We start from the raw sequence: 27,461 nt of genomic DNA on the forward strand, positions 1-27,461 counted from the left end.
ACAATTCTAATTTCTAAAGTGGAAGTTGGGAGAGTTTTACTTGGGTGGTTCAGTGAAACAATTATAGTTTCTGAGGTGGAAGTTGGGAGAGTTATATATATATATAATTTTTTTGGGTGAGGGAGGCCTGCTCTCTCCTTTCCCAGATGTTTAGTTCATTTCATTCCGATCTCCTCTGCATTATTGTAGCCATCTGCTGCAGCCTGTCAACTATGCCTCTGCCTATCCCTGTTCTCTCCTCTCCGCACAGGCTACACAAACGCCTCACACCGCGTGGCTGCTGCCTCTCTAACCTGGTGGTCCCTGCACGCACCACACACCTGGAGTTCCAGGTCTCAGGCAGCCTCTGGAACTGCCGTTCTGCCGCCAACAAGGCTGATTTCATCCCAGCCTATGCTACCCTCCAGTCCCTCGACTTCCTGGCGCTGACGGAAACATGGATTACCACTGAAAACACTGCTACTCCTACTGCTCTCTCCTCGTCTGACCATGTGTTCTCGCATACCCCGAGAGCATCTGGTCAGAGGGGTGGTGGCACAGGAATCCTCATCTCTCCCATGTGGTCATTCTCAATTTTTCCCCTAACCCATCTGTCTATCTCCTCATTTGAATTCCACGCTGTCACAGTCACTAGCCCATTTAAGCTTAATATCCTTGTCATCTATCGCCCTCCAGGTTCCCTTGGAGAGTTCATCAATGAGCTTGACGCCTTGATAAGTTCCTTTCCTGAGGATGGCTCACCCTTCACAGTTTTGGGGGATTTCAACCTCCCTACGTCTACATTTGAATCATTTCTCTCTGCCTCCTTCTTTCCACTCCTCTCCTCTTTTGACCTCACCCTCTCACCACCCCCCCCCCACTCACAAGGCAGGCAATACGCTTGACTTCATCTTTACTAGATGTTGCTCTTCTACTAATCTCACTGCAACTCCCCTCCATGTCTCCGACCACTACTTTGTATCCTTTTCTCTCTCGCTCTCCTCCAACACTACTCACTCTGCCCCTACACAGATGGTAACGCGCCGCCGCAACCTTCGCTCTCTCTCTCCCACTACTCTCTCCTCTTCCATCCTATCATCTCTTCCCTCTGCTCAAACCTTCTCCCTCCAATCTCCTGATTCTGCCTCCTCAACTCTCCTCCCTTTCTGCATCCTTTGACTCCCTGTGTCCCCTATCCTCCCGGCCGGCTCGGTCCTCCCCTCCAGCTCTGTGGCTTGATGACTCATTGCGAGCTCACAGAACAGAGCTCCGGGCAGCTGAGCGGAAATGGAAGAAAACTAAACTCCCTGCCGACCTGGCATCTTTTCACTCCCTCCTCTCTACATTTTCTTCATCTGTTTCTGCTGCTAAGGCCACTTTCTACCACTCTAAATTCCAAGCATCTGCCTCTAACCCTAGGAAGCTCTTTGCCACATTCTCCTCACTGCTGAATCCCCCCCCCTCCTTCTCTGTGGATGACTTTGTCAACCACTTTGAAAAGAAGGTTGACGACATCCGATCCTCGTTTGTTAAGTCTAATGACACTGCTGGTCCTGCTCACACTGCCCTACCCTATGCTTTGACTTCTTTCTCCCCTCTCTCTCCAGATAAAATCTTGCGACTAGTGACTGCAGGCCGCCCAACAACCTGCCCGCTTGACCCCATCCCCTCCTCTCTTCTCCAGACCATCTCCGGTGACCTTCTCCCCTACCTCACCTCGCTGATCAACTCATCCTTGACCGCTGGCCATGTCCCTTCCGTCTTCAAGAGAGCGAGAGTTGCACCCCTTCTCAAAAAACCAACACTCGATCCCACTGATGTCAACAACTACAGACCAGTATCCCTTCTTTCTTTTCTTTCCAAAACTATTGAGCGTGCCGTCTTTAGCCAACTCTCTTGCTATCTCTCTCAGAATGACCTTCTTGATCCAAACCAGTCAGGTTTCAGGACTGGTCATTCAACTGAGACTGCTCTTCTCTGTGTCACGGAGGCTCTCCGCACTGCTAAAGCTAACTCTCTCTCCTCTGCTCTTGTCCTTCTAGACCTGTCTGCTGCCTTTGATACAGTGAACCATCAGATCCTCCTCTCCACCCTCTCCGAGCTGGGCATCTCCGGCGCGGCTCACTCCTGGATTGCGTCCTACCTGACCGGTCGCTCCTACCAAGTGGCGTGGCGAGAAGCTGTCTCCGCACCACGTGCTCTCACCACTGGTGTCCCCCAGGGCTCAGTTCTAGGCCCTCTCCTTTTCTCCCTATACACCAAGTCACTTGGCTCTGTCATATCCTCACATGGCCTCTCCTATCATTGCTACGCTGACGATACACAACTAATCTTCTCCTTTCCCCCTTCTGATAACCAGGTGGCGAATCGCATCTCTGCATGTCTGGCCGACATATCAGTATGGATGACGGATCACCACCTCAAGCTGAACCCTGGCAAGACGGAGCTGCTCTTCCTCCCGGGGAAGGACTGCCCGTTCCATGATCTCGCCATCACGGTTGACAACTCCGTTGTGTCCTCCTCACGGAGTGCGAAGAGCCTTGGCGTGACCCTGGACAACACCCTGCCGTTCTCCGCTAACATCAAGGCGGTGACCCGATCATGCAGGTTCATGCTCTACAACATTCGGAGAGTACGACCCTGCCTTACACAGGAAGCGGCACAGGTCCTAATCCAGGCACTTGTCATCTCCCGTCTGGATTACTGCAACTCGCTGTTGGCTGGGCTCCCTGCCTGTGCCATTAAACCCCTACAACTCATCCAGAATGCCGCAGCCCGTCTGGTGTTCAACCTTCCCAAGTTCTCTCACGTCACCCCCCTCCTCCGCACACTCCACTGGCTTCCAGTTGAAGCTCGCATCCGTTACAAGACCATGGTGCTTGCCTATGGAGCAGTGAGGGGAACGGCACCTCCGTACCTTCAGGCTCTGATCAGTCCCTACACCCAGGCGAGGGCATTGTGTTCATCCACCTCTGGCCTGCTGGCTCCCCTTCCTCTGCGGAAGCATAGTTCCCGCTCAGTCCAGTCAAAGCTGTTCACTGCTCTGGCACCCCAATTGTGGAACAAGCTCCCTCACGACGCCAGGACAGCGGAGTCACTCACCACCTTCCGGAGACATTTGAAACCCCACCTCTTTAAGGAACACCTGGGATAGGATAAAGTAATCCTTCTACCCCCCCCCCCCCCAAAAAAAAAAGTATAATTGTAAAGTGGTTATCCCACTGGCTATAGGGTGAATGCACCAATTTGTAGTCGCTCTGGATAAGAGCGTCTGCTAAATGATGTAAATGTGCCCTTGAGCAAGGCACTTAACCCTAATTGCTCCTGTAAGTCGCTCTGGATAAGAGCGTCTGCTAAATGACTAAAATGTAAATGTAAAATGTAATTACCTATTGGAATGTCTGTCCTTCAAGTAGTACAGAGGGAGAAGGGTGATCCTCAGAGGGAAGGACAGGAAGTTGTTGAGGAAGAACCGGTGGCCCCGCCCAAGAAGGAGGCCAAGAAGGAAAGGAAGGTAAGAAGCAGGAGTGACCGGGCACATAGGCCTACTGGGCTGCCCTCTGCACCTGATAGCAGGACTACCATAGAGATCTATATATCTCTATGATAATAATACACCCGTTTTCAAAACGTGTTTTAAGAGCTGCTTTGACCTGATTCATAAAGTGTCTCAGAGTAGGAGTGCTGATCTAGGATCAGTTTTGCATTTGAGATCATAATGAATACGATTATTTGGGCAAGGTTGAGCCCACACCTTATCTGATGCACTTTATGTATACAGGCCCTGGTGTAACATGTCTGCCATCATTTGAGATCTGCAATCTGTTCTGTTCTATCCTAGGCAAAAAGGAAGAGTAGTGGCAAGAAGTCAGGGAAGCAGGGCACCAACAACGATGCAGGTCAGAGATTAGCCTACTATATTGGTTCTCTATTCTGTCTGTGATGTGCAGGTTGTGTTATCCATTTTCAATGAAACTGTAGTCTACTGTAATCAGTAAGAAAGGTTACATAGATAGCTTTATTCAAATAGGCCTATTGTAAAAGCCTAAAACAGTTAAGTCAGAGTATTAAGAGATAAAATGTCTGATTTTTCTTTAATTTTGTTTCTACTCCCTCTACGGCAATCACATCTTTAGTCTCCAGGAATAAACACCTGGACAGAGGATCTGTAATTGAGCTCCTGGAGACGAAAGCAGTTAAGGCTGCATTTGGCCCAGGCAACAAGGATGAGATGGAGTACTCCTACCCAATCCTCATCTCATTCCTGCGCAATCTTACTGATGAGTATGTTAACTTCACATGTTCAACATTTATGAACTCTTATGCAGTGGGAACTAAACACTAACTAAAACACTTCTTTTTTATTTTCTAGGCAGTGGCAAGTGATCTACAAAGGACTAAAAAAACCTGTAAGTTTCTCCATCTTTCTTTGACCTTTGATGTGTCATTAATCTGTTGAATTCAGAGAGAGGGATTAGCCATCAAGTTATATTCTGTTACTCATGTTCATTGCTCTGTCAGACTTCATCAAACTTTGAATTCAGTCACAGACAAGAATAACAATGTTGATCAAATGCATTCTGTTCGATCTAGAATACTTTACATCACAGTTCCATTGAAAAGCCTGTTTTTGTTCTGTTTGTTCAAAACAGATGACGAAGGAACAGCTTGCCAAATTGTGCAAGACAATTGTAACCTTCATCACACAGACCACCCTGCAGATCCTGCTGCCGGCCCTGGCCGGCGTACTGGGGTTGACGGGCTTTGCTGAGGACGAAACTGACTCAACCAAGAGGGGCGGCAGTGCAAGATCCTTTACAGCCTTTGATCAGGAAAGACTGGAGCTCATCCAGGAAGTTAAATATCTGCCGAAGAAGTTGTATAAGGGCGGCACAGGGGCTCAACGTCTCAGGTCCCTAACACCCTCTTCGAAGAGGTATGTTCCCCTCAAGGTTTACATGTATGGATTTCACCTAGCTCATCTATCCCAGTTTGTTAGCCAATGCATTTTATGCTATCTAATGTAGTACAGAATGTAATGTATCAACCTTTGAGCAGATTAGAATTAATGAGCATGAAAAGAGATCAAAAGGACATGTAAATATTTAGAATACTAAAATTACAATGCTTGATCGATTTGCCAAGTTCAGACAGGAATTATCATGCTTTGTTTGTTCGTTTTAAAGTTCCCAGACCTCAGTGAAAGTCCACCTGGGAATGCCAGAGGACAGAATCATCAAAAGTGTCCAGGAGCAACTCTCTGACCATAATATCCTGTCCTCTTGCCCACCTGAGCTGACCGTTGGTCTTATCAAGGTGGTGGTCGAACAGCTTAACTTGGCCCTCTCTATGACTATCAGCAGAGCCATTTCAGGGCGGTCCTCCCCTATTGCTTCTGGTACCCAGGCCGCTGAACAGATGGTCAACATGGTCCAGAAGTGTTTTGATGATCATGCCACTCCAGAGGACCAGAGCTCCACCTCTGAATTAGAGTCGTGCATTCCACCTGCAACAGAAGAGGTGATGACTGTTATCGCAGACATGGTGGATGAATTGGAAAAAGAAGATCCGGAATTGGCTAAGGTGCTTCGAGAAGTGGCTGTGAAAGTTAAAATGTTGGCATCTGGCAGTGACCTTGCAGTGGAGCACCTGGATGCTCAAGACTCTCCTGTTCCAGAGGACCTGAACATAATATGTACATCTTGCAATAAAATGACGCAAAGTCTTGGCACTCTGTTTGGTGCAAAGTTCAAGACCAAAGCCTCAAAGGCTGTGAGTGAAATTCTTGTGAGAAGGTTTAGGAGCGGTATCTCTGGTATGGTTCAACCTTCTCATTCGTTTAGTACCACTCCAAGCTTGACGAATGCATCTGGCCCATCTGACAGGATCCTTGATTCTGCGGCCACTGGGCTCATACAGACCAAAGTAGATTCTGAGGCATCACAAATAATTGATAACTTTGTTGAAGATGTCAAGGACATTGTGCAGCATGCTGAATTAGATCAGCCAACAAGCACCCAGAGAGATCCCCAAGTAGGACACTGTATAACAAAGAGGAAACCCTTCCATGTAGCTCGTAGACTCTGCGACAGGCTTCAGGCAAAGCTGAATACATTGTTCCTCACAATGGGTGGAACTCCAGTCCAAGGGAAAGAACTTATGGAAAAAGTTGACTCCAGTGATGTGCTTCTGGAGCACACTGACTCCAGTGATCTGCCTGTTTCAATCCTGAGCTTGCCTTCACCATGTAGGAGTGAATCTCCTATATCAGAATGCAATTCATCTTCTTTATCTGATGGACGTGATTCAACTGGCTCTGTAGAAGAGAAAAGACCAGAGCAACCTGAAACCTGTAAGAGCGAGGCAATACTGCAAGAGGTCAACTCAATAGGACTTGGTGCTCTCCGTAAATGCCAAAGTGAGAACTATCAACCATTACTGTCTCTCTGTGATTCAAACCTGGTGCCCTGCGCCAAAGAGGTCTTGTCCCAGATTGTGGACATCTATAGATCATATCAGGAATGCACATCATCTGTTGCAGAGAGTTTCTTTTACGACTCCATTGAAGTCTATGCCTTTTTGGACGATGTCATGTCTTACCTAGAAGACATGCCTGTGTCCGGTTCCTCTGCGTTGGAGGGATTAAGAGATACTCCAGCCTCAGTCATTGAGAAGCTCTCCAGTGAAGAGTTCCAGATGAACGCTACCAACAAAGTGCGAAAAATACTGATCAAATCAATCAGTAGTTTTCCCAGCAAAGTCAGTTCCAGCCAGCTAGATTCTCAGATGTTGCCAGCAACATCAACAATTTCCTCGAGGCATACCGATTTAACTGCTTTTGAAATCGTTGGATCAATTACAAATGACATAAATAGCCTTTTCCCACGCACAGAGTCTTCTACTACTCTATGGCAGGCAGACTCTATGCTTCAACAGAGTTATGAAAAAACCTCAGAATACACTGAGGCCGCACCCGAAGGCTCCCAGTCTGGTGTGGAAGTATCTGAGAAGAAGATCTGGACAACTGCAAAGACTATTTACCACAATGTGAAGACAAAGATTAGGAATTATTTCACATGGCGAAAGCAAGCCAAAGTAACAAAGGCTCAAGCCAAAAATACCCTCAGCCATATTCTGGTTTCAATTCAGAAAGAGCTGTCAACATCTGACCAAATGGTGACTGCAGGAGCGCTTTCACAAATAGAGAATGTGGTTGGAATGATCCTGGACGATATTGAGAAGGTAAGCAGTGAATGTGATGAGGAACTGGTCTATCCAGCACCACAGCGGCCTTCTTCCTCGTTGTCATCCTCATCTGCCAGATCACAGAAGTCAGAGTGGGAATTTGCACTCCCTGGAATTCCCATCCCTTCTGAATTACCAGCGAGTACTACTCAGCCCATTGTAAGATGCTCAGTCATCGACATGGGCAAATCTACTAAGACAAAAACATCAGTGTGTAATGCCAGGGAAAGCATGTCTGCAATAGTGGATACCATTTTAAAGGATGTATATCCAGAGGAAGAAGGGGAGGTTGCATCCCACCCTGATCTAACAGCTGCAATAGCAAGACTTGAGGAGCTCATATCTCAGGATAGGATTGGTGCTCTCTCCTGTGATCTTACTCACCAAGTCAACCGCATCATTTCTGAGAGTAACTTGACCCCTCTGGTTCTGACAGTGGCGGCTGGAAAGAGTGCATCCCATACAATCCTTACTAAACTGAAGAGGAATGACAAGAAGTTGGGGAAACCCACAGCTTACGAGCTGGTTCAGCTGTTTGCAGAGGAGTCTGTGAAGCGTCTCCTGCTTCCTAGCCTTGTGCCATCTTTAGCTTCAATGAGTTGGGCTCAGAGAGTCAGTGTGACTGCTAGCGTATCTGAAGATAGGATTTCATGCTCTTTGTCTACATCAGCATTTAGTGACACAGTCAGTCTGTTTAACAAAGTAATGGTAAGCCAGGTCATGGACTCTGTGGTTTCTGATGCACAAAGCAGAGAGTCATCTCCAACCAGAACTGTAACTGATATAGGCAGTCTACTGAGTGTTAAGTCCTCCCCTCTGCCATCTTTTCCCGCCATCAGCATGGCAACAAGTGAGACCTCCAATGCTGCACGAGGCTTTGAGGCCAACATAGATGCTGAGGAAAGAGATACCACCAGTTGTTCCGGTGTAGCTCAGAGCATTGTTTGTGATCAGAAGTCAACCAGCCCGGATGTTGTCAAAGATGTCTCGCTTTCAACCCCATCCACTGATAACTTAAGCGGTGATGATGACTTTACCGGCCTCATCAGCATGTTAGTGGTGAGACTTCTGTCAAAAATCCAAACCCAAACTGATCTGTACCCAGTTGACGTCACACGCACATCACAAGACCTGATTCCAAAAGTTATAGCTGCCTTCTGTGCATGGTCAGGCTGCTCTGAGACCCAAGCTTATCCCAAGAACTTGAAGAGTCATAAAATATACAGCACCGTCTACAAACATCTGTTGAAGGAGTTTGGCTCAGAGAAGATCCTCCAACTGGCCGTGTCGACTCAGGACTCTACATTCAGTAGGATTCTTGTGAAGTCTCTGAGCAAGGAGATTCTCCACAGTTGTAACGAGGCATCAAGGGCAGCCTCAAGAACATATTTCGAAGCCACCCGGCCTGAGGCTCTTCCCATGGCTGAGGATGTGAAGGCTACCAGAGGGAAGCTGTCTTTCCTACAAAGGCTTGCCAGGCTGAAAATCAACTTAAAGGTACATCAAACTTATTTAAGTTAACAATTGTGTCAATGTGAGTAAACAATGTTATTTTGAGAAAATGTAAAACCATCCATTAATTCCAAAACCATTTATAAATCTTGGTGTGCTGGTGTGTAAGATGTGATTTGTTATTACCATGAGGTTGTTCAGCTGTGACTGTTGTTTTGACATGTTTTTGTCTTTCAACTCTTTCTTAGCCATTCAAGATCGGGAACAAGAAGGATTCCAAGAAGAATTCCTGCCACTCTGAATCTAAAGACCAGACTACTGCTGAAGATAGCATGTGTAAGTCCATACAGCAGGACATTTACTGTTTGAGATATTGGTGTACAAAGATGCTATTGCAAAAATATTAAACCCTATATACAGTACATTATATATTATCGATAGTGATCTTATGTAAAATGATTTCTAATTTCTAAACCTCAAGATGCTGGTTCTCATTTATTTGTGAAAGTAATGAGTTGAAACTAAGAATACAATATAACATAATTTCTAAATTAAAGTGCATGTCAACTCTCTCTCTTCTGTAGTGCCCAGCATAGTGGCACATGCTGCCACATCTGGACTCCCAGAGGATCTTCCCTCCACCTCTCAACAGGAGAAGCCTCACAAAGCTCCCCTTCTAATCAGGATGTTTTCTGCCATCTCCATAGGCCTATCCAAGCCATTCAAACGGTCTTCAACGCAGGCTTAATACAGCGATTTCCTTTAATACAGTAATATTTGCATTGAATTGATAGCCTTTGTCTTCATTTACAGTGGGGGAAAAAGTATTAAGTCAGCCACCAATTGTGCAAGTTCTCCCACTTAAAAAGATGAGAGAGGCCTGTAATTTTCATCAGGTACACGTCAACTATGACAGACAAAATGAGAATTTTTTCCAGAAAATCACATTGTAGGATTTTTTATGAATTTATTTGCAAATTATGTTGGAAAATAAGTATTTGGTCAATAACAAAAGTTTCTCAATATTTTGTTATATACCCTTTGTTGGCAATGACACAGGTCAAACGTTTTCTGTAAGTCTTCACAAGGTTTTCACACACTGTTACTGGTATTTTGGCCCATTCCTCCATGCAGATCTCCTCTAGAGCAGTGATGTTTTGGGGCTGTCGCTGGGCAACATGGACTTTCAACTCCCTCCAAAGATTTTCTATGGGGTTGAGATCTGGAGACTGGCTAGGCCACTCCAGGACCTTGAAATGCTTCTTACGAAGCCACTCCTTCGTTGCCCGGGCGGTGTGTTTGGGATCATTGTCATGCTGAAAGACCCAGCCACGTTTCATCGTCAATGCCCTTGCTGATAGAAGGAGGTTTTCACTCAAAATTTCACGAAACATGGCCCCATTCATTCTTTCCTTTACACGGATCAGTCGTCCTGGTCCCTTTGCAGAAAAACAGCCCCAAAGCATGATGTTTCCACCCCCATGCTTCACAGTAGGTATGGTGTTCTTTGGATGCAACTCAGCATTCTTTGTCCTCCAAACACGACGAGTTGAGATTTTACCAAAAAGTTATATTTTGGTTTCATCTGACCATATGACATTCTCCCAGTCCTCTTCTGGATCATCCAAATGCACTCTAGCAAACTTCAGACGGGCCTGGACATGTACTGGCTTAAGCAGGGGGACACGTCTGGCACTGCAGGATTTGAGTCCCTGGCGGCGTAGTGTGTTACTGATGGTAGGCTTTGTTACTTTGGTCCCAGCTCTCTGCAGGTCATTCACTAGGTCCCCCCGTGTGGTTCTTGGTTTTTTTCTCACCGTTCTTGTGATAATTTTGACCCCACGGGGTGAGATCTTGCGTGGAGCCCCAGATTGAGGGAGATTATCAGTGGTCTTGTATGTCTTCCATTTCCTAATAATTGCTCCCACAGTTGATTTCTTCAAACCAAGCTGCTTACCTATTGCAGATTCAGTCTTCCCAGCCTGGTGCAGGTCTACAATTTAGTTTCTGGTGTCCTTTGAAAGCTCTTTGGTCTTGGCCATAGTGGAGTTTGGAGTGTGACTGTTTGAGGTTGTGGACAGGTGTCTTTTATACTGATAACAAGTTCAAACAGGTGCCATGGCCAGGTCTGTGAGAGCCAGAAATCTTGCTTGTTTGTAGGTGACCAAATACTTATTTTCCACCATAAATTAGAAATAAATTAATAAAAAATCCTACAATGTGATTTTCAGGATTTTTTATTTCTCAATTTGTCTGTCATAGTTGACGTGTACCTATGATGAAAATTACAGGCCTCTCTCATCTTTTTAAGTGGGAGAACTTGCACAATTGGTGGCTGACTAAATACTTTTTTCCCCCACTGTATATAGGTTGTATGTTGGGAGCTTTTGGGAAAGAGCACAGTTAGAAAGATATGGCATATAGAAGCAAACCGGATGGACATAATGAAAATGATCGGAGAGGTTGAGAGTAGAAGAAGTTCAGGAGAAAAAACTAATAAAATATAATTATTGTAAAATTGACTGTGTCCATAAAATGTAGATAGTAAGTATAAGCTGGAAGTAGAGGCCTAAGTATTGTTGTTCACTAATTTACCCCAAGTAGGGAAAGGATGGCGGGGTTGAAAAGTAATAAAGGGGAGTATAGATATAAAAAACATGGGGGATTGGATGTGATGCAGACAATTACATTGATGGAAGTTACAATCTATCTGCAATATTAAGCTGTTTAGGTGTCTGCGTGCAGTGTGAAGGAAGTTAGAGGTAGTCCCGAGAGCCACTGCTGACTAGCGTTTGTGCAATGACTGGAAGGCTACAGGTACACTAGCATATGCTACTGTACAGTACTGCTATAGTATCCCTTTAAGGGTGCCAAAGATTCCTCTAATGAACTTGAGATTGAAGCTATGTGAATCATTGGGTCAGGTTGTCTATCCAGTCCATCAATAGTTTTTACACTTGTCTGTTGCCCCTAACTGTTTCTCATCAGGAGTCATTGTCAGTCAATATTATCATATTGTAAGATCAAGGTTGTAAAATGCTCCAGCTTATTTGTTGGAAAGTTTGTTGTTGCTTGAGAGCTGGTATGTCTGTAAAGCAGCTCTGGGTCTCAATTTCATCCATTGGAAACTGAGCTTTGTCTGTTTTGGTCGTCAAAGACCACCACGAAAGGGACTGAAACAGATGGTTCTTTTGGGATGGTTCTTGCAACCATGCTGCAGTGCAAGCAATGCCGCCAGAAACTCTTAACCTTCTTTAAACTCTTTTGGGTGAAATCTGTTTTACAAATAAACTTGAAAAGGGTTAGGCCTAGTTTAGGCCTACCAGAGTTTGCACTATGCAGAGGTTTGGATTTAGCCTAAACCTGCTCCAAGTGCCACTGTGCAACTGCCCTCAGCTCCAGTACAACTTTGGGTATAAGACTGTCTCATACCTCCTTTTCTTTGCCTTTTGAAAATGAATATCAGCACTTTGTGTGCAGTTTGGGTAGGTTCTGGGCCTCAGGTTTCAGAGGCTACAGAGGGACTCTGATGCACAGAGTGGTGATTGTACCCAGGCTTAGCGGCTCTGCTCGGCTTATTACAGTTTGATGAAAGTGTAATAAGGGATTAAATCCACCTTGTGTTGTTAAGACCATTTAGAAGCCTCTAAGTCAGGGGTAACTCTTACCCTACGAGGTCCGGAGCCTGCTGGTTTTCTGTCCTACATAATAATGAATTGTATACACCTGGTGTCCAGGTCTAATTCAGTCCCTGATTAGAGGGGAACAATGAAAAAATTTAGTGGAACTGGCTTCGGGTTCCAGAGTTGAATTTGAGGGCTCTATGTCATAGGATTGCATGTGTTGGCTTTATGAGGGTGGAGTTCATAGTCAGAATCAGATTTTCTGTGTGAACCTTGCTTATTTTTCCCAAAAATCTACCCAGTGTCCAGAAACAATGAAAGTGTTGTGAACAAGTCTAAATCACAGTTGTATGCAACTTCAGATTCCTAAATTGTCTTGGTTGTAATGCATGCACCTGGGGCGGCAGGTAGCTTAGTGGTTAAGAGCGTTGTGCCAGTAACCGAAAGGTCACTGGTTCTAATCCCCGAGCCAACTAGGTGAAAAATCTGTTGATGTGCCCTTGAGCAAGGCACTTAACCCTAATTGCTCTGGATAAGAGCGTCTGCTAAATGACTAAAATGTAATGTAAATGTAAAAAGCTACCCGAGAGAGGTTGGTGGATGCCAATGTGATGTACTAGATTAATGAGAAAGAAGAACCTCAACCTAGTAGTATTGGTCATCACAGCATCAGCCCAGAATCGTCATATCATCAGTGCATCTCTAGTGCACAACACTAGGCAAGCTTACAGGGGCTCCTGCCCATGAGGTCTGGCCCAGCTGGTCCTTGTGTGTGTGAGTGAGATGTAGCCTGCAGGTGTACAGCTGTGGGCGTATGTTAGAGTTGTGGCGAGGTTCTTCTTAGCACAGGGCTTCATTGCTCTGTGACTGCAGGACGTCTGCTCCTTGACCTTCGTCAGGTGTCGGAGACATCCTCATAGCGCGAGAGGTGTGACATAGCACTTCTTGTGTGGAAACGTGTAGTGTGGATTTATTTTTTTTATTTTTTTATTTCACCTTTATTTAACCAGGTAAGCCAGTTGAGAACAGGTTCTCATTTACAACTGCGACCTGGCCAAGATAAAGCAAAGCAGTGCAATAAAAACAACACAGTTACATATGGGGTAAAAAACATAAAGTCAAAAATACAACAGAAAATATATATACAGTGTGTGCAAATGTAGCAAGTTATTGTGGATATGTGTAGACACATGATAAGAACGTGAAACCATGGCTTTGTGTAATTCTATTAGCCTTGCTCAAACCTGCTGCATATATGGTCCACTGTCTAACACGTTCACCCGTGGCTACGTACTCCTGTGACTTTAGCATGACACATGATTTTCTTCTCTTTCTCCTTAGCTTCCCGTTAAAATGGGACATCAGAACAACCACACCAAAGTCGGCACAGAGCACAACAAGGAATGTCTCATCAACATCTCTAAGTACAAGTTCTCCCTCGTCATCAGTGGCCTCACGAACGTACTAAAAAATGTGAACAACATGGTAAGTGGAGTTTTTAACATATCTCTTTTAGCTGTTTATTTGACTTTAGCATGAGTAATGGGGATCACTACGTTGCGCGTCATCAACCCTACCTCCTGGAAGGCTTGTGTATTGTGTCAAAACTCCAAGTCAACTGAAGTTTAGGATGCCCACTAAGGGCTGGAAGTGGTGTTTGCCGAATCACTGTGTCCTCTGTGTCTGTAAGCCCTCATCTCCCCTCCCCTCCCCTCCCCTCCTCTCTCCAGCGGATATTCGGGGAAGCTGCTGAGAAGAACCTCTACCTCTCCCAGCTGATTATCCTGGACACACTGGAGAAGTGCCTGGTGTCGGTGAGGAAACCCCCATACACTCTACATCTACTGTATCCCTCCTTACATCACCTTTAGTTGGTCTGATAACCTATCCCCCCCTACAGTTGTTTGTATGTGTTTGTATTGTGTTAGAAATGTAGAGATCTTATTTTTTACACATTTCTAAGTATAGTAATAGCCTCATTTTGTGTTACACTATTTCCTACATATGAGTGAGCTACAGGTTTTGAATGCAGTTGTATGCAGTCTGTCCCAGTATGAGGTTGCCAGTTTGACACAGTCGTTTTGGAAATGAGCCAATGGGAGCGCTTGCGAATCCCAGGTGGGGACATACTGTGGTTTTGCCCCTGAGCGAGGCACTTAACCCACATACATGTATTGCATGTCCAGCTGTATAAATCCGAACTATGTGAGAAGTTGCCTCTGATAACCTGAAAAGCACTCCTTGTTTTCTCAGAGAACCTGTAGAAACCAGCGTGCACACACACTCTTTCCTCTCATCATGTTCCCTCTCTTTTTCTCTGTATTCATCTTCCTCCTGAACAGCAAACCTGGTTTCAAAAAAACAAATAAAGCAACACCTCAGGGCACAACGCCTCTCCTCCATGTGACCTACTTGTTGTGTGTATGTACTGACATATATGTAACTGATAGATATACACACACACTACATGTTAATGGTTTTAAATGTACAGTACCAGTCAAAAGGTTGGACACACCTCATTCCAGCGTTTTTCTTTATTTTTACTATTTTCTACATTGTAGAATAATAGTGAAGACATCAAAACTATGAAATAACACATATGGAATCATGTAGAAACCAAAAAAGTGTTTAACAAATCAAAATATTTTTGAGATTCTTGAAAGTAGCCACCGTTTGTTTTGATGACAGCTTTGCACACTGTTGGCATTCTCTCAACTAGCTTCATGAGGTAGTCACCTGGAATGCATTTCAATTAACAGGTGTGCCTTGTTAATTTCTGGAATTTCTTTCCAATCATTTGTGTTTTGACAAGGTAGGGTTGGTATACAGAAGATAGCCCTATTTGGTAAAAGACTAAGTCCATATTATGGCAAGAACAGCTCAAATAAGCAAAGAGAAACGAAAATTTCAATAACTAATGCTCTTGCGGCTGAATGGGAGCAAGTTCCTGTAAGTGCAGTCGCAAAAACCATCAAGGGCTATGATGAAACTGGCTCTCATGAGGACCGCCACAGGAAAGGAAGACCCAGCGTTACCTCTGCTGCAGAGGATAAGTTCATTAGAGTTACCAGCCTCAGAAATTGCAGCCCAAATAAATGCTTCAGAGTTCAAGTAACAGACACATCTCAACATCAACTGTTCAGAGGAGACTGTGAATCAGGCCTTCATGGTCGAATTGCTGCAAAGAAATCACTACTAAAGGACACCAATAAGAAGAAGAGACTTGCTTGGGCAAGAAACACGAGCAATGGACATTAGACCAGTGGAAATCTGTCCTTTGGTCTGATGAGTCCAAATTGGAGATTTTTGGTTCCAACCGCTGTGTCTTTGTGAGACGCAGAGTAGGTGAATGGATGATCTCCGCATGTGTGATTCCCACCGTGAAGCATGAAGGAGGAGGTGTGAAGGTGTGGGGGTGCTTTGCTGGTGACACTGTCAGTGATTTATTTATAATTCAAGGCACACTTAACCAGCATGGCTACCACAGCATTCTGCAGCAATACGCCATCCCATCTGGTTTGCGCATAGTCCCACTATCATTAGTTTTTCAACAGGACAATGACCCAACACACCTCCAGGCTGTGTAACGGCTATTTGACCAAGAAGGAGAGTGATGAAGTGCTGCATCAGATGACCTGGCCTCCACAATCCCCCGACCTCAACCCAATTGAGATGGTTTGGGATGAGTTGGACCGCAGATTGAAGGAAAAGCAGCCAACAAGTGCTCAGCATATGTGGGAACTCCTTCAAGACTGTTGGAAAAGCATTCTAGGTGAAGCTGGTTGAAAGAATGCCAAGTGTGTGCAAAGGGTGGCTACTTTGAAGAATCTAAAATATAACACATTTTTTGATTTGTTAAACACTTTTTGGGTTACTACATGATTCCATATGTGTTATTTAATAGTTTTGATGTCTTCACTATTATTCTACAATGTAGAAAATACTAAAAATAAAGAACCTTGAATGAGTAGGTTTGTTCAAACTTTTGACTGGTACTGTATGTGTCACGGTTCAGACAGACGACCAGAGGACCACAATTGCGTCACACCAGAAAGTTTATTAAACTTAAGGGAAAAGGGAAGTAGGGAGTGAATGAAGGCTCCAGGGGTAACAGGGATCCCGTCCAATGCGCTGGGTCTGTGCCCCCCCCAGTGGCAGCGATGCGTCCTATGAAGCCGGTGGTGGGTGGTCCAGAAGTCCTGGGGGGGGGAGACACAGACACAACAGGGCGGAATGAAACCAGGCAGCAGTACAGTTCAAGGGAAATCCAAAATACGTAGTAGCAAGGCAGAAGGCTGGTCAGAGTTACCGGGATTGAAGAGTAGTCAGGAGTCGTAATGGCAGAAGCAGGTCTGGATCTCCTGAGGCAGAAGAGTATCCAAAAAACAGGCAGGTCCGGGGTCACAAAACCAGGGTGAGCCAGAAGCGCGAGCAAACAGGTTCCGGGTGTGAGCTTTGCAGACGATCTGACACCGGAGAGCTGAAAGACAGGGCCTTAAATACTGGGAGAGGTAGTGGGTAATGCAGCGCAGCTGGCAGAGTAATTAGAGCAGAGCAGAGCAGGGACAGGTGGAGCTAGTTAGGCTGAGTAGAGAGAGTGGTGAGCAGAGTGGAAGAAAATTAAGGTGGTAACCCGGTGGAGTGAGAGGCCCATGACAGTATGTAGACTGTAAAGTATTTTGTCTGTAAATTATTTTTCGTTATGTGTCGGACCGCAGTAAGACTAGCTGTCGCCATTGGTGTCAACTAATGGGGATCCTAATAAATCAAATAAAATCCCCCCAGCAATCAAAGGACTGCCTGCGTCTGGACGAGACCATGCTTGTGAAGCAGCTGCTGCCAGAGATCTGTCACTTCATCCACACGTACCGTGAGGGCCACCAGCACGCTGCAGAGCTCCGTGCCTCTGCCTCAGGGGTCCTCTTCTCCCTCAGCTGCAACAACTTCAACGCTGTCTTCAGCCGCATCTCCACCAGGTAACGCTAACCCTGATCCTGAGGAACTACAGACTGTTGGCTAATTCAGTGTCACTATCACTGTGTTGATTAGCAGTTGATCAGGTGTGTTAGTACAGGGCTGGAACAAAAGCCTGCCCACCCTGTTGTTCTTCCAAGGTCGATGGAAACTCACCTACGTTATTATCTTTTGTGCAAAAATGCATTTGTGTCTTTAAAAAGTTCCACCAGACCTGATTTTCCCAGAAGTGTAATATTACAAATGACGTTATGCCCTCAGAAGTAATGATGAGGAAACTGTTCGGACCCCCTTTCCTGCTTATGCCATGTGATAAGTTAATTTGTTCGCATACCTCAGCACTTCAGTTTAGCAGCCAGTCATGGACAAGGTCACTGTGACTGAACTGTTAGCCCAGTCATGATTGAAATCCCTCCCTCCCCACCCAGGATGTTCAGGATGGTGCAACGTTACAGAACGTTCAGATGGAACGATAAAACAGGGAATCCTGTTAGCTCTATTAGGTTAATTGTCCCCCACGATGAAATCGGGGAGGGGACTGTGGATTTGTCTCTGTCCGTTCGTATGTTTGTCACACGTGATATCTCAGACAGCGGTTGCCCGATTTTGGTGAAACTTGGATGAATGATGCGTAGAGATACGACATTTACAAAATTACACTGATTGGCCCAAGGGGGCTTCTATAGTAATCAATTGAATTTCCAAACTACGAACAAGCATATCTACTGTCCCATTTGAGCTATTGTCATGAAATGTGGTTCATATATGCAGCCCCTCATGAGCAACACGTTTCTCATGAGGACCTATAAGCTCCGCCCATTAGTTTTTCTAATTACACTTTTTGTCCCCCAACAAACTTTGAACAAGCATATCTCCTGCCCCGTTTGAACTACAGTATTGTAATTTTTTTACATGCATGCATTTCCTCATAAGAAACAAGTTTCCCCTAATGACTGATATAATTTCGTTACATGCAAATGAAATGTCTTTCAACATCTTTTGAATTGGCGCTGGCTGCATCGATATGCCGCACATCGTGCTATTGTAAATCGGAGATGGGACTGTGGCTCTGTCTCCGTCCGTTAGTACATTCGTATGCGATATCTTAGACAGCACTGGCCCGATTTTGAAGGAACTTGGGTGAATGATACTTCTTCCCATGGAGATCCGGCATTTATGTCACGCCCTGGCCTATAGAACTCTAGCTAGTTTGGTCAGGGTGTGAATAATCTATGTTTGTATTTCTATGTTTGGCCGGGTGTGGTTCCCAATCAGAGGCAGCTGTCGCTCGTTGTCTCTGATTGGGGATCATACTTAGGCAGCCAGTTTTCCTGCCTGTGTTGTGGGTTTTTGTTTGTGTTCGGTTAGTGTGGCTTGTTAGTGTTAGCCTTCCGACGTCACGTTTCGTTGTTTTTGTATGTTTATTAAGTTCAATAAACATGGATGCATTTCACGCTGTGTTTTGGTCCGTCCCGTTCATCTACGATCGTGACAATTTACAACATTATTCTGATTGGCCCAAGTGGGTTGCTATAGGAATCAACTGAAATTCCAAACTTTGAACAAACATATCTCCTGTCCTGTTTGCGCTATTGTCATGACATTTTGTTAATATATGCAGCCCCTCATGAGCAACAAGTTTCCCGTAACAACCTATATAACTTTGGTACTTACAAATGAAATGTCTTTCAACACAACATACGTTGGAATAATTGTCACTAATTGACACAAGGAGCGATACATCATTTGTGGACAACATGTTTACTGTAGCCTTGTTTCTATCTGCAACATTCTGAAAGTTTCACATCATTGATACAGTCATGTCAGTTTCCTGTCTTGAAGGACGACGGGATGATGTCAAAAAGGCTACCTTTTTTCCCTCTCTTCCACCCCCTCTTCTTTCCCTCCTTTCTACTGAGAAACTGTGGGAGAATAAAATCTCTGGATATCATGTGTTTGACTGGATGAACTTGTTCCCTGGCAGTGTCTAAGAGAGTCCTTATCCATTGTGTTCTCCCCCAGGTTGCAGGAGCTGACAGTCTGCTCAGAAGACACTGTGGATGTCCATGATATAGAGCTCATGCAGTACATCAATGTGGACTGCTCCAAACTTAAAAGAATGCTCCAAGGTAGCTACTCACTCACTCACTATATTGGTATTGCTTGTGTTCTCACAAAACTTGATAAACACACTCAATGTCTGGCACAAACCTGCATGAGGGAAGCAACAAGATCTGAGTGTTAACCCTGAAACCAGGACTAAGACCTTGACTACACACTATGTTCGATCTATGTTTCAAGGGCTGGGTGGGGCTCATTTCATGTGCAGAAACCTGTGAAAAAGGAAGTTGGGGTATTTGATTTTACAGGGACATTTTGTGGAGGACATTAACTTACTCTGATCCCTGTGTAGTAGTCCCTACGTGGATTCCCTGGAACCATGGGACCTACAGAAGACTAATACAAAAGAAAAGGAAAATACTGGGCTTGTTAATAATATGTTAACATTAACAGTAAAACAAAACCCATTACATATTGTCCTAAATCGGGAGAAAAGAAATGAGTCATTTTCATCTGATTCAGGATTACGAGAATACTACTATTGAGAGCTGCATAGCTTGACAACCCCCCCAAGCATAACCTCCGACCTTACAGAACAATAACAAGTGACGCACAGCCTCATTAGACGCTACATCAAGACCAGCGAATCAAACGGAGCCTCCAAATAACAACTACTTAGTTTCCATTTTCCTCCACTGCTCCATCACACCAGCTTCAGGTATTTGTGCCTTGTTAGCCACAAAATAAAACCATTATCATGGGTCCCTGGCTCGCGGCAATTAACTGGCAACAGCTGCACCTCTCAAGTGCTGAGGGAATGGAACTATATAGGCCTACCACTATGGCTGCAATATGATTATGCGGAGTAGGGAAGAAAAAAATAAGAAAACAAGTGGCAACTTGGTTTGAGGACATACATTTTCAACACTAGTGTTCACATTTGACCTGGGATTGGAACACTACATTGTATGCCATTTGAGATGATGTTGTGAAGCATAAGGGTCAAGGGTCCAATTCATCTAATAATTTAACTGACACTGCATTTTGTTATGCATCTTGGGTTGCCAGATAGATAGGACAGTAAAATGTAATACATGTCCACTAGGAGAAATAGCCTGTTCCACATTCCAGGAAAATAAACGGAAAAGGGTCTTAAATTATGACTGATGCGCTTTCCCATACCCAGACAGAGGATGTTTCAAATGTCTACACTAGGCTTACATAGTCTGGATTGTCAAATGCAATTCCCCTCAGGTGTGATGGAAAGAGATCTATTTTTAAGATCTAGCTGACATGTGACTGCTGGTGGATGAATTCCCAGTGGTTACATAATGTCAACAATCTATGAATGTAGTGTACTTGGCAAGTTGACTGCTTTCGTGTTTTCTACCTTCATCAGTCTTGTTTTTTTAAAGTTCTCTTTATTTTAAATGCTGCCCTATGTACATAGTCCAGGGTTTCCCAAACTCAGTCCTCAGGACCCCAAGGGGTGCACGTTTCAGTTTTTGCCCTAACACTACACAGCGGATTCAAATCAAGCTTTGATAATTTGAATCAGTGTGTAGAGTTAGGGCAAAAACCAAAACGTACAGCCCTTGGGGTCCTGAGGACTGAGTTTGGGAAACGCTGACAGTCATTGAACACTGGTCACCTTAATAAATGTTTACATAGTGTTTTACCCACTTCATATGTATATACTGTATTCTAGTCATGGTTCATCCTATACAGCTACTGCTGTACACCTTTTCGATTCATATACTGTCTATACACACCACCATATATTATATTCCAGACTCCGACATTACTCTCCCTGATATTTCTTAATTCCTTTATTTTTGTGTATGGTTAGGTATTACTTCACTGTTGGAGATAGAAACAAGCATTTCACTGAACCTGCAATTACATCTGCTAAATATGTGTATGCGACCAATAAAGGTTTATTGGACTTTTTACGTCTTGTTACAAGCATACATCAGTAAATACTAAAACTCCACTGAATGGACATAGTGCAACAAGAGGCTAGGTTTTTACACAGACACATTTTCACCTTCTACAGACAGAAAGGGTAGAAAATGCATTTTTGCAACACATTTTAAGGTGCAAGTTGTGTATTGCTCAGAATGCTGTAACCCTGTCTAGGATTTCCGAATATGTATAGATTGGATATATCCTGAACAACCCTAATCAGGTACTTACTTATTAAAATTGTTTAAAAAAAATAAAAAAAAGTTTGTTTGGATTTCAATTAACCAAATTGAATGGCCATTGATGACTATCCCTATTCCTTGATTTGCAGCTCACATCGCACCAAAGGCAGATAACTAAGGACGTGAATATCCTCTGCAAGCTGCCAAATACAAATCTCAGACATAGGGCAGAGGGGTTACAAAATGATCAGTAGTGCAAGAATTAGCTAGCAGCTTACTGCATAGTCTGAATTCTTTCTCCAACCCGCGGTTAAATATTTTGGGACGAGGAAAAGGGGGTAAAGTTAAGAATCAGAAGTGTGGGGTCCCTCCTCTCCATCCTCGTGCCCAGAATGTAAACGAGTGCGATTTGCTAAAAGTAGAAAAGTATTCAAATCGCATCAAAACAAGTAAACAAAATCACTGATTGCGAAAATGAAAGCACTTTTCAAGCCAAATATATTCGCTGGTTGGCATGGCTCGCCGCTGGAGTGGAGGTGGGGATTGTTCTCGTTCTTTAAGAGGCTAGCTACAGCTAGCTAGCTTTCTAACTATCCAACGCGCGGGCATGATCACTTTGCCAACTTGCTTGCTTTTTATATTTAGCTAAGTGGTGGCCAATCCAATTTATAAACATACACTGGCGGACTTGTACTAAAATCTGTCGAAACACAAATATTCTACAAAAACTGGGGGGAGACCGACCAGATTTCCCCCCCCCCCTCTCGAGCGTCATCCATACCTCACAGCTGGAAGTCTGGGCTTGATGTAGCGAGCTAGCTAGCTAGCGTTAGCTTGTTTAGCGGATTGCTCATAGGCTAGCCAATATTAGCTAGCTAGCTAACGCTACCATTGTTTTGCTTGAATAGGTCTACTAGAAATCTACGTTTAAAATCACCAGAGGCAACGACGCATTACACATGTAGTAACATATAGATGTAGTTAACCAAATTTATCACTCAGATGTTACACTTACCTGGAATAAAAATGTACTCCAGCTCGGTTCCATTGCAACACTTAAAATCTGCAGGAAACCTAGAAGGAATCTACAACAAAGCAGCTAAACATGGCAGCTGCTACAACTTCCTGTAACGCTCCGGCCTGAACCATTTCCAGTTGACTTTTATGGGACGTTAGAGATTTTTCAGAAATCAAGATATTGTAAATTGGCTTGTATTAAAATATTATTGCTATAAAACATGTTTCTAATATCTATGTATTGGAAAATTACTGAATGGCATATGATGTGGCACGTCAAACAGTAAAATATGTACTACATGGAATGTGGCCCCCCATTTGACAAGTTTAACTAGTCCATTAGAGCGCCTTCGAGAGATGGCATAAAAGTAAATCATTTTCAATATGCCATCGTCAAAGTGGTTACCGATTGTGCCTCTATATATCATTACATTATGCTACAACACAAACACTAGGGAAAAAGCAACATGTTGTTTCTATACAGTTTAGCTACTATTAGTCAACCCCTTCAAATCTAATTTTAAGAAATCCTTTCAAGATTTGCTGGGATATCAAAATATTGTCATCCACACACAAATGCATAACACAATTAGGATACAACATATGCATAACATGAATTTATATGATTGAACAGATATTTCCAAAAATGTGATCAGCACCTACCATTTGTCCATTATCTGATAACCACTACGGCCTTGCTCTATGAACTGTAATACTGTTATGATGAGTCACTTACATAGATGTATATAATAATCACTTACCACAGCAGTCACGTCTAATTAAATCAGTGAAACAATAAAACTGTGATTTTTTTCCAGATTGCATTTGGTTACGGTCATATCATGTTGTTATGTTGCTCTCAGGAAAAAAAGGAATTGGGAATCCCTTTGCGTCATCCATCATCAATAAGTAAATTGATCACTTCCCACTGTATATAAGATTAGAAATCAATGCACACACTCAATAGTTCACAGAAAACCCAGACAACTTTCCACACACAGTGATTAATAACACCCATTCAAATCAATGATTTGGTCACGCAGCCCAGGGATTGGGCATCCAACTCTAATATTGCAAGTCAGACACAATCAAATTTGTGGACATACAATTAAGACCTTGAAATTATTAAATGCCCAGTGCAGTCAAAAACATGATTTACCTGTGTTTTCGGAAAGTATTCAGACCTCTTGACTTTTTCCAGATTTTGTTAGGTTACAACCTTATTCTAAAATTAATTAAATGTTTTTTTCCCCCTCATCAATCTACACACAATACCCCATAATGACAAAGCAAAAACTGTATTTTAGAATAAATAAAAGCCGGAAATATCAAATTTACATAATTATTCAGACCATTTACTCAATACTTTGTTGAAGCACATTTGGCAGCGATTATAGCCTCGAGTCTTCTTGGGTATTTTTTTTTTTTTTACGCTACAAGCTTGGCACACCTGTATTTGGGGAGTTTCTCCCATTCTTCTCTGCAGATCCTCTCAAGCTCTGTCAGGTTGGATGGGGAGTGTTGGTGCACAGCTATTTTCAGGTCTCTCCAGAGATGTAGTCCTCTGTAGCTCTGCTGGTAGAGCACGGCGCTAGTAACGCCAAGGTAGTGGGTTCGTTCCCCGGGACCACCCATACACAAAAAAAATGTATGCACGCATGACTGTAAGTCGCTTTGGATAAAAGCGTCTGCTAAATGGCATATTATTATTATTATTATTATTATTATGTTAGATTGGGTTCCAGTCCGGGCTCTGGCTGGGCCACTCAATGACATTCAGAGACTTGTCCCAAAGCCACTCCTGCGTTGTCTTGGCTGTGTGCTTAGGGTCATTGTCCTGTTGGAAGGTGAACCTTCGCCCCAGTCTGAGGTCCTGAGTGCTCTGGAGCAGGTTTTCAACAAGGATCTCTCTGTACTTTGCTCCGTTCATATTTGCCTAAATCCAGACTAGTCTCCCAGTCCCTGCCACTGAAAAATATCCCCACAGCATGATGCTGCCACCACCATGCTTCACCGTAGGGATGGTGCCAGGTTTCCTCCAGATGTGATGCTTGGCATTCAGACCAAAGAGTTCAATCTTGGTTTCATCAGACCAGAGAATCTTGTTTCTCATGGTCTGAGAGTCTTTACGTGCCTTTTGACAAACTCTAAGAGGGCTGTCATGTGCCTTTTACCAAGGAGTGGCTTCCGTCTGGCCACTCTCCCATAAAGGCCTAATTGGTGGAGTGCTGCAGAGATGGTTATCCTTCTGGAAGGTTCTCCCATCTCCACAGAGGAACTCTAGAGCTCTGTCAGAGTGACCATCGGGTTCTTGGTCACCTCCCTGACCAAGGCCCTTCTCCCCCGATTTCTCAGTTTGGCCGGGCGGCCAGCTCTAGGAAGAGTCTTGGTGGTTCTAAACTTCTTCCATTTAAGAATGATGGAGGCCACTGTGTTCTTGGGGTCCTTCAATGCTGCAGAAATGTTTTGGTACCCTTCCCCAGATCTGTGCCTCGACACAATTCTGTCTCGGAGCTCTAGGGACAATTCCTTCGACCTCATGGCTTGGTTTTTGCTCTGACATGCACTGCCAACTGTGGGACCTTATATAGACAGGTGTGTGCCTTTCCAAATCATGTCCAATCAATTGAATTTACCACAGGTGGACTCCAATCAAGTTGTAGAAACATCTCAAGGATGATCAACGGAAACAGGATGCACCTGAGCTACATTTCGAGTCTCATAGCAAAGGGTCTGAATACTTATGTAAATAAGGTATTTCTGTTTTGTTTTTTAAATATATATATTATTCTTTTTTAACCTGTTTTCACTTTGTCATTATAGGGTATTGTGTGTAGATTACTGAGGAAATTGTTTTATTTAATCAATTTTAGAATAAGGCTGTAACGTAACAAAATGTGGAAAAAGTCAAGGGGTCTGAATACTTTCCGAAGGCACACTATGTGGTTGGAATAATACTGTGCAAATGATGATAATGCCCTTTTAGTGTAAGAGCTGTTCGAAAAGACCGCCTGAAATCTGAGCCTGTTTTGGTGGGATGAAGTTTTGGCCTGCCTGGTGTCAACACTTAATTAGTTAATAGACCATAAAGAAAGAGAGTTCCAAACCTCTCTGCCAATAACAGCTAATTTTACATTTTCCCCTCCCCACTCAGACCACACAGTACTAGTAAAATTCCTGCTTGAGAAATTGGTCTTTGCTAAGAAGCTATTTTAGTTTATTTTTGACAATTTTAATTGAAAACAATCACAGTAAGGTACTTTGTTACCCAGAAAGGATTTGATATTGAGATAAAAACGACTGCATTGGCCCTTTAAATAAAGCCATTACCTATACTGGGCCCTGTGTAGCTCAGTTGGTAGAGCATGGCGCTTGCAATGCCAGGGTTGTGGGTTCGATTCCCACAGGGGGCCAGTATGATTTTTTTTTTTAAATGTATGCACTCGCTAACTGTAAGTCGCTCTGGAAAAGAGCGTCTGCTAAATGACTAAAATGTAAAAAAAATGTACATACATAAACTGATCTGCTAAGTGGTACATGATCTTTACATTTTTGTCATTTAGCAGACGCTCTTATCCAGAGCGACTTACAATTAGTGAGTGCATACATTATTATTTTTTTCATCATGACATTACAGTAGGTACATCAGCTGTCTACTCAATAGTGCAACACTTTATATTGCATGAGATTTGCGTATAAATAATTTCTGAAGCATCTACAGTTTATAGGTCCTATAAAGGGTTTATTTATTATCAATGGGTCTACAGTTCTAGGCATGACAATCCTTAGTGCTTAGTTAGCAATGTCTTTGTCTTTAACAGGTTGGTGTTTTCAGAAAGCCAGATGCTTCCTCAATATTCTAATTTAGATGAACTCGATCAATCATTCAGTTATTTATCATATTTGGCCCACTGGCACTGGCTGCCCTGTAGTTTACATATGACACACACACGGACCAGACCTAATCCAGCCTTTCAGCCCAACCACACAAAGTAACAATTGAATTCGTGCCCTCACAAACTGCAGGGGAATGGTCCTGATGTCCTCTGTTCCAAAGCCACAGTGTATGGACCACACCATGATGAAGCAGAGACATGGATGCTGCGGAGGATACTGAGGCTTGGTCTTTACATTGGATCCCATGATGGACATTCAAGTGGATGGATAGACTCTAAACATACTTATTTTAATGGAGATATAACCTGTTCTGTGTGTTTAATCTGTGGACTTGGATTGGATCCATACATCATTGATGCAAGCTGCTTATAGGGTCTTCAGAATACCATTTGAAGGGATACCACAGTCCTGTTTAGTCCAGACAGTTCCTGGAAGACCATTTTAGTGAACTGTATGTATTGTGAGATTTGTATCTCTGTGTTAGATCAGGCCTATAAGTGGATGGGGCAAAGCACTAAGGCTAGTGGCCTAGAGAAAGACAAATGCTGTAGTCATAACTGGTGACTATAAGCCTAAAACTGCTGGATGATTCCTCTACTTTGTCATCACATTTAATTCAAAGATTGATTGATTATAGTCTGGAAAAGTGCGAAATATTTATCAAAATTTTATTTTCTGAAACGGGCGAAGAGCAGAAGCTTTGCATAAATTGGTATTGTTTTCCTTTTCCAGTTAGTTCCCTGCAGTTATTGTTTGACTATTCCCGGCTCTTCAGAAAAGGTGCCTCCCATTGTATTTTTTAAATCTTTGTTAAACTGTACATTGGCTGCCTTTGTATCCCCACAGCACAATGAGAGTTTCAGATAGAGTGGCTGAATATGTCTGAATATGCTCATTCTCCCATACCAGGCTCAACACCGTTCAAATCGTCCATTAAACAGCACTTATATTAATTATAGCCAATGCGGACTACATGGCAAAGCATTTTTTACAGATTTGCATTGGAAAGAGACAAACTATCCAGGGTTGAGTGGATTTTTAACTATTTTGTTAGGATTGTTCTTCT

At 43.6% G+C, this 27,461-nt stretch overlaps 2 protein-coding genes across 4 annotated transcripts; both read left to right on the plus strand.

The window, feature by feature from the left end:
• The first annotated feature begins 7,179 nt into the window (after positions 1 to 7,179).
• On the plus strand, positions 7,180 to 14,720 carry LOC311101779 (neurofibromin-like). Of its 3 annotated transcripts, none has more exons than XM_084142967.1 (6): positions 7,180 to 8,721; positions 8,925 to 9,012; positions 9,261 to 9,446; positions 13,641 to 13,784; positions 14,030 to 14,113; positions 14,642 to 14,720. In XM_084142967.1, exons 4-6 carry the CDS (start codon positions 13,653 to 13,655, stop codon positions 14,666 to 14,668), a joined length of 243 nt encoding a protein of 80 aa, XP_083999093.1. In that variant the 5' UTR covers positions 7,180 to 8,721; positions 8,925 to 9,012; positions 9,261 to 9,446; positions 13,641 to 13,652; the 3' UTR covers positions 14,669 to 14,720. The 3 variants fall into 2 exon arrangements, 2 of the variants coding, with proteins under 2 accessions (XP_083999093.1, XP_083999094.1); XM_084142968.1 differs by having other exon boundaries at positions 9,261 to 9,405.
• A 2,389-nt stretch (positions 14,721 to 17,109) lies between these two features.
• Positions 17,110 to 27,005, plus strand: LOC311101700 (neurofibromin-like). The gene is made up of 3 exons (XM_084142853.1): positions 17,110 to 17,275; positions 19,296 to 19,402; positions 26,525 to 27,005. Exons 1-3 carry the CDS (start codon positions 17,118 to 17,120, stop codon positions 26,536 to 26,538), a joined length of 279 nt encoding a protein of 92 aa, XP_083998979.1. The 5' UTR covers positions 17,110 to 17,117; the 3' UTR covers positions 26,539 to 27,005.
• The last annotated feature ends 456 nt before the right edge of the window (positions 27,006 to 27,461 follow it).

The sequence above is a fragment of the Coregonus lavaretus genome, assembly GCF_964263955.1.
Source record: "Coregonus lavaretus genome assembly, chromosome: 26".
Classification (NCBI taxonomy): Eukaryota; Metazoa; Chordata; class Actinopteri; order Salmoniformes; family Salmonidae; genus Coregonus; species Coregonus lavaretus.

Coding starts and splice junctions, on each gene's coding strand:
- LOC311101700 (XM_084142853.1), top strand. CDS start 17,118: ATGCTTGTGAAGCAGCTGCTGCCAGAGATCTGTCACTTCATCCACACG. Junction 17,276..19,295: donor TTCAGCCGCATCTCCACCAG/GTAACGCTAACC, acceptor GTTCTCCCCCAG/GTTGCAGGAGCTGACAGTCT.
- LOC311101779 (XM_084142967.1), top strand. CDS start 13,653: ATGGGACATCAGAACAACCACACCAAAGTCGGCACAGAGCACAACAAG. Junction 13,785..14,029: donor TAAAAAATGTGAACAACATG/GTAAGTGGAGTT, acceptor TCCTCTCTCCAG/CGGATATTCGGGGAAGCTGC. Junction 14,114..14,641: donor TGGAGAAGTGCCTGGTGTCG/GTGAGGAAACCC, acceptor CCTCCTGAACAG/CAAACCTGGTTTCAAAAAAA.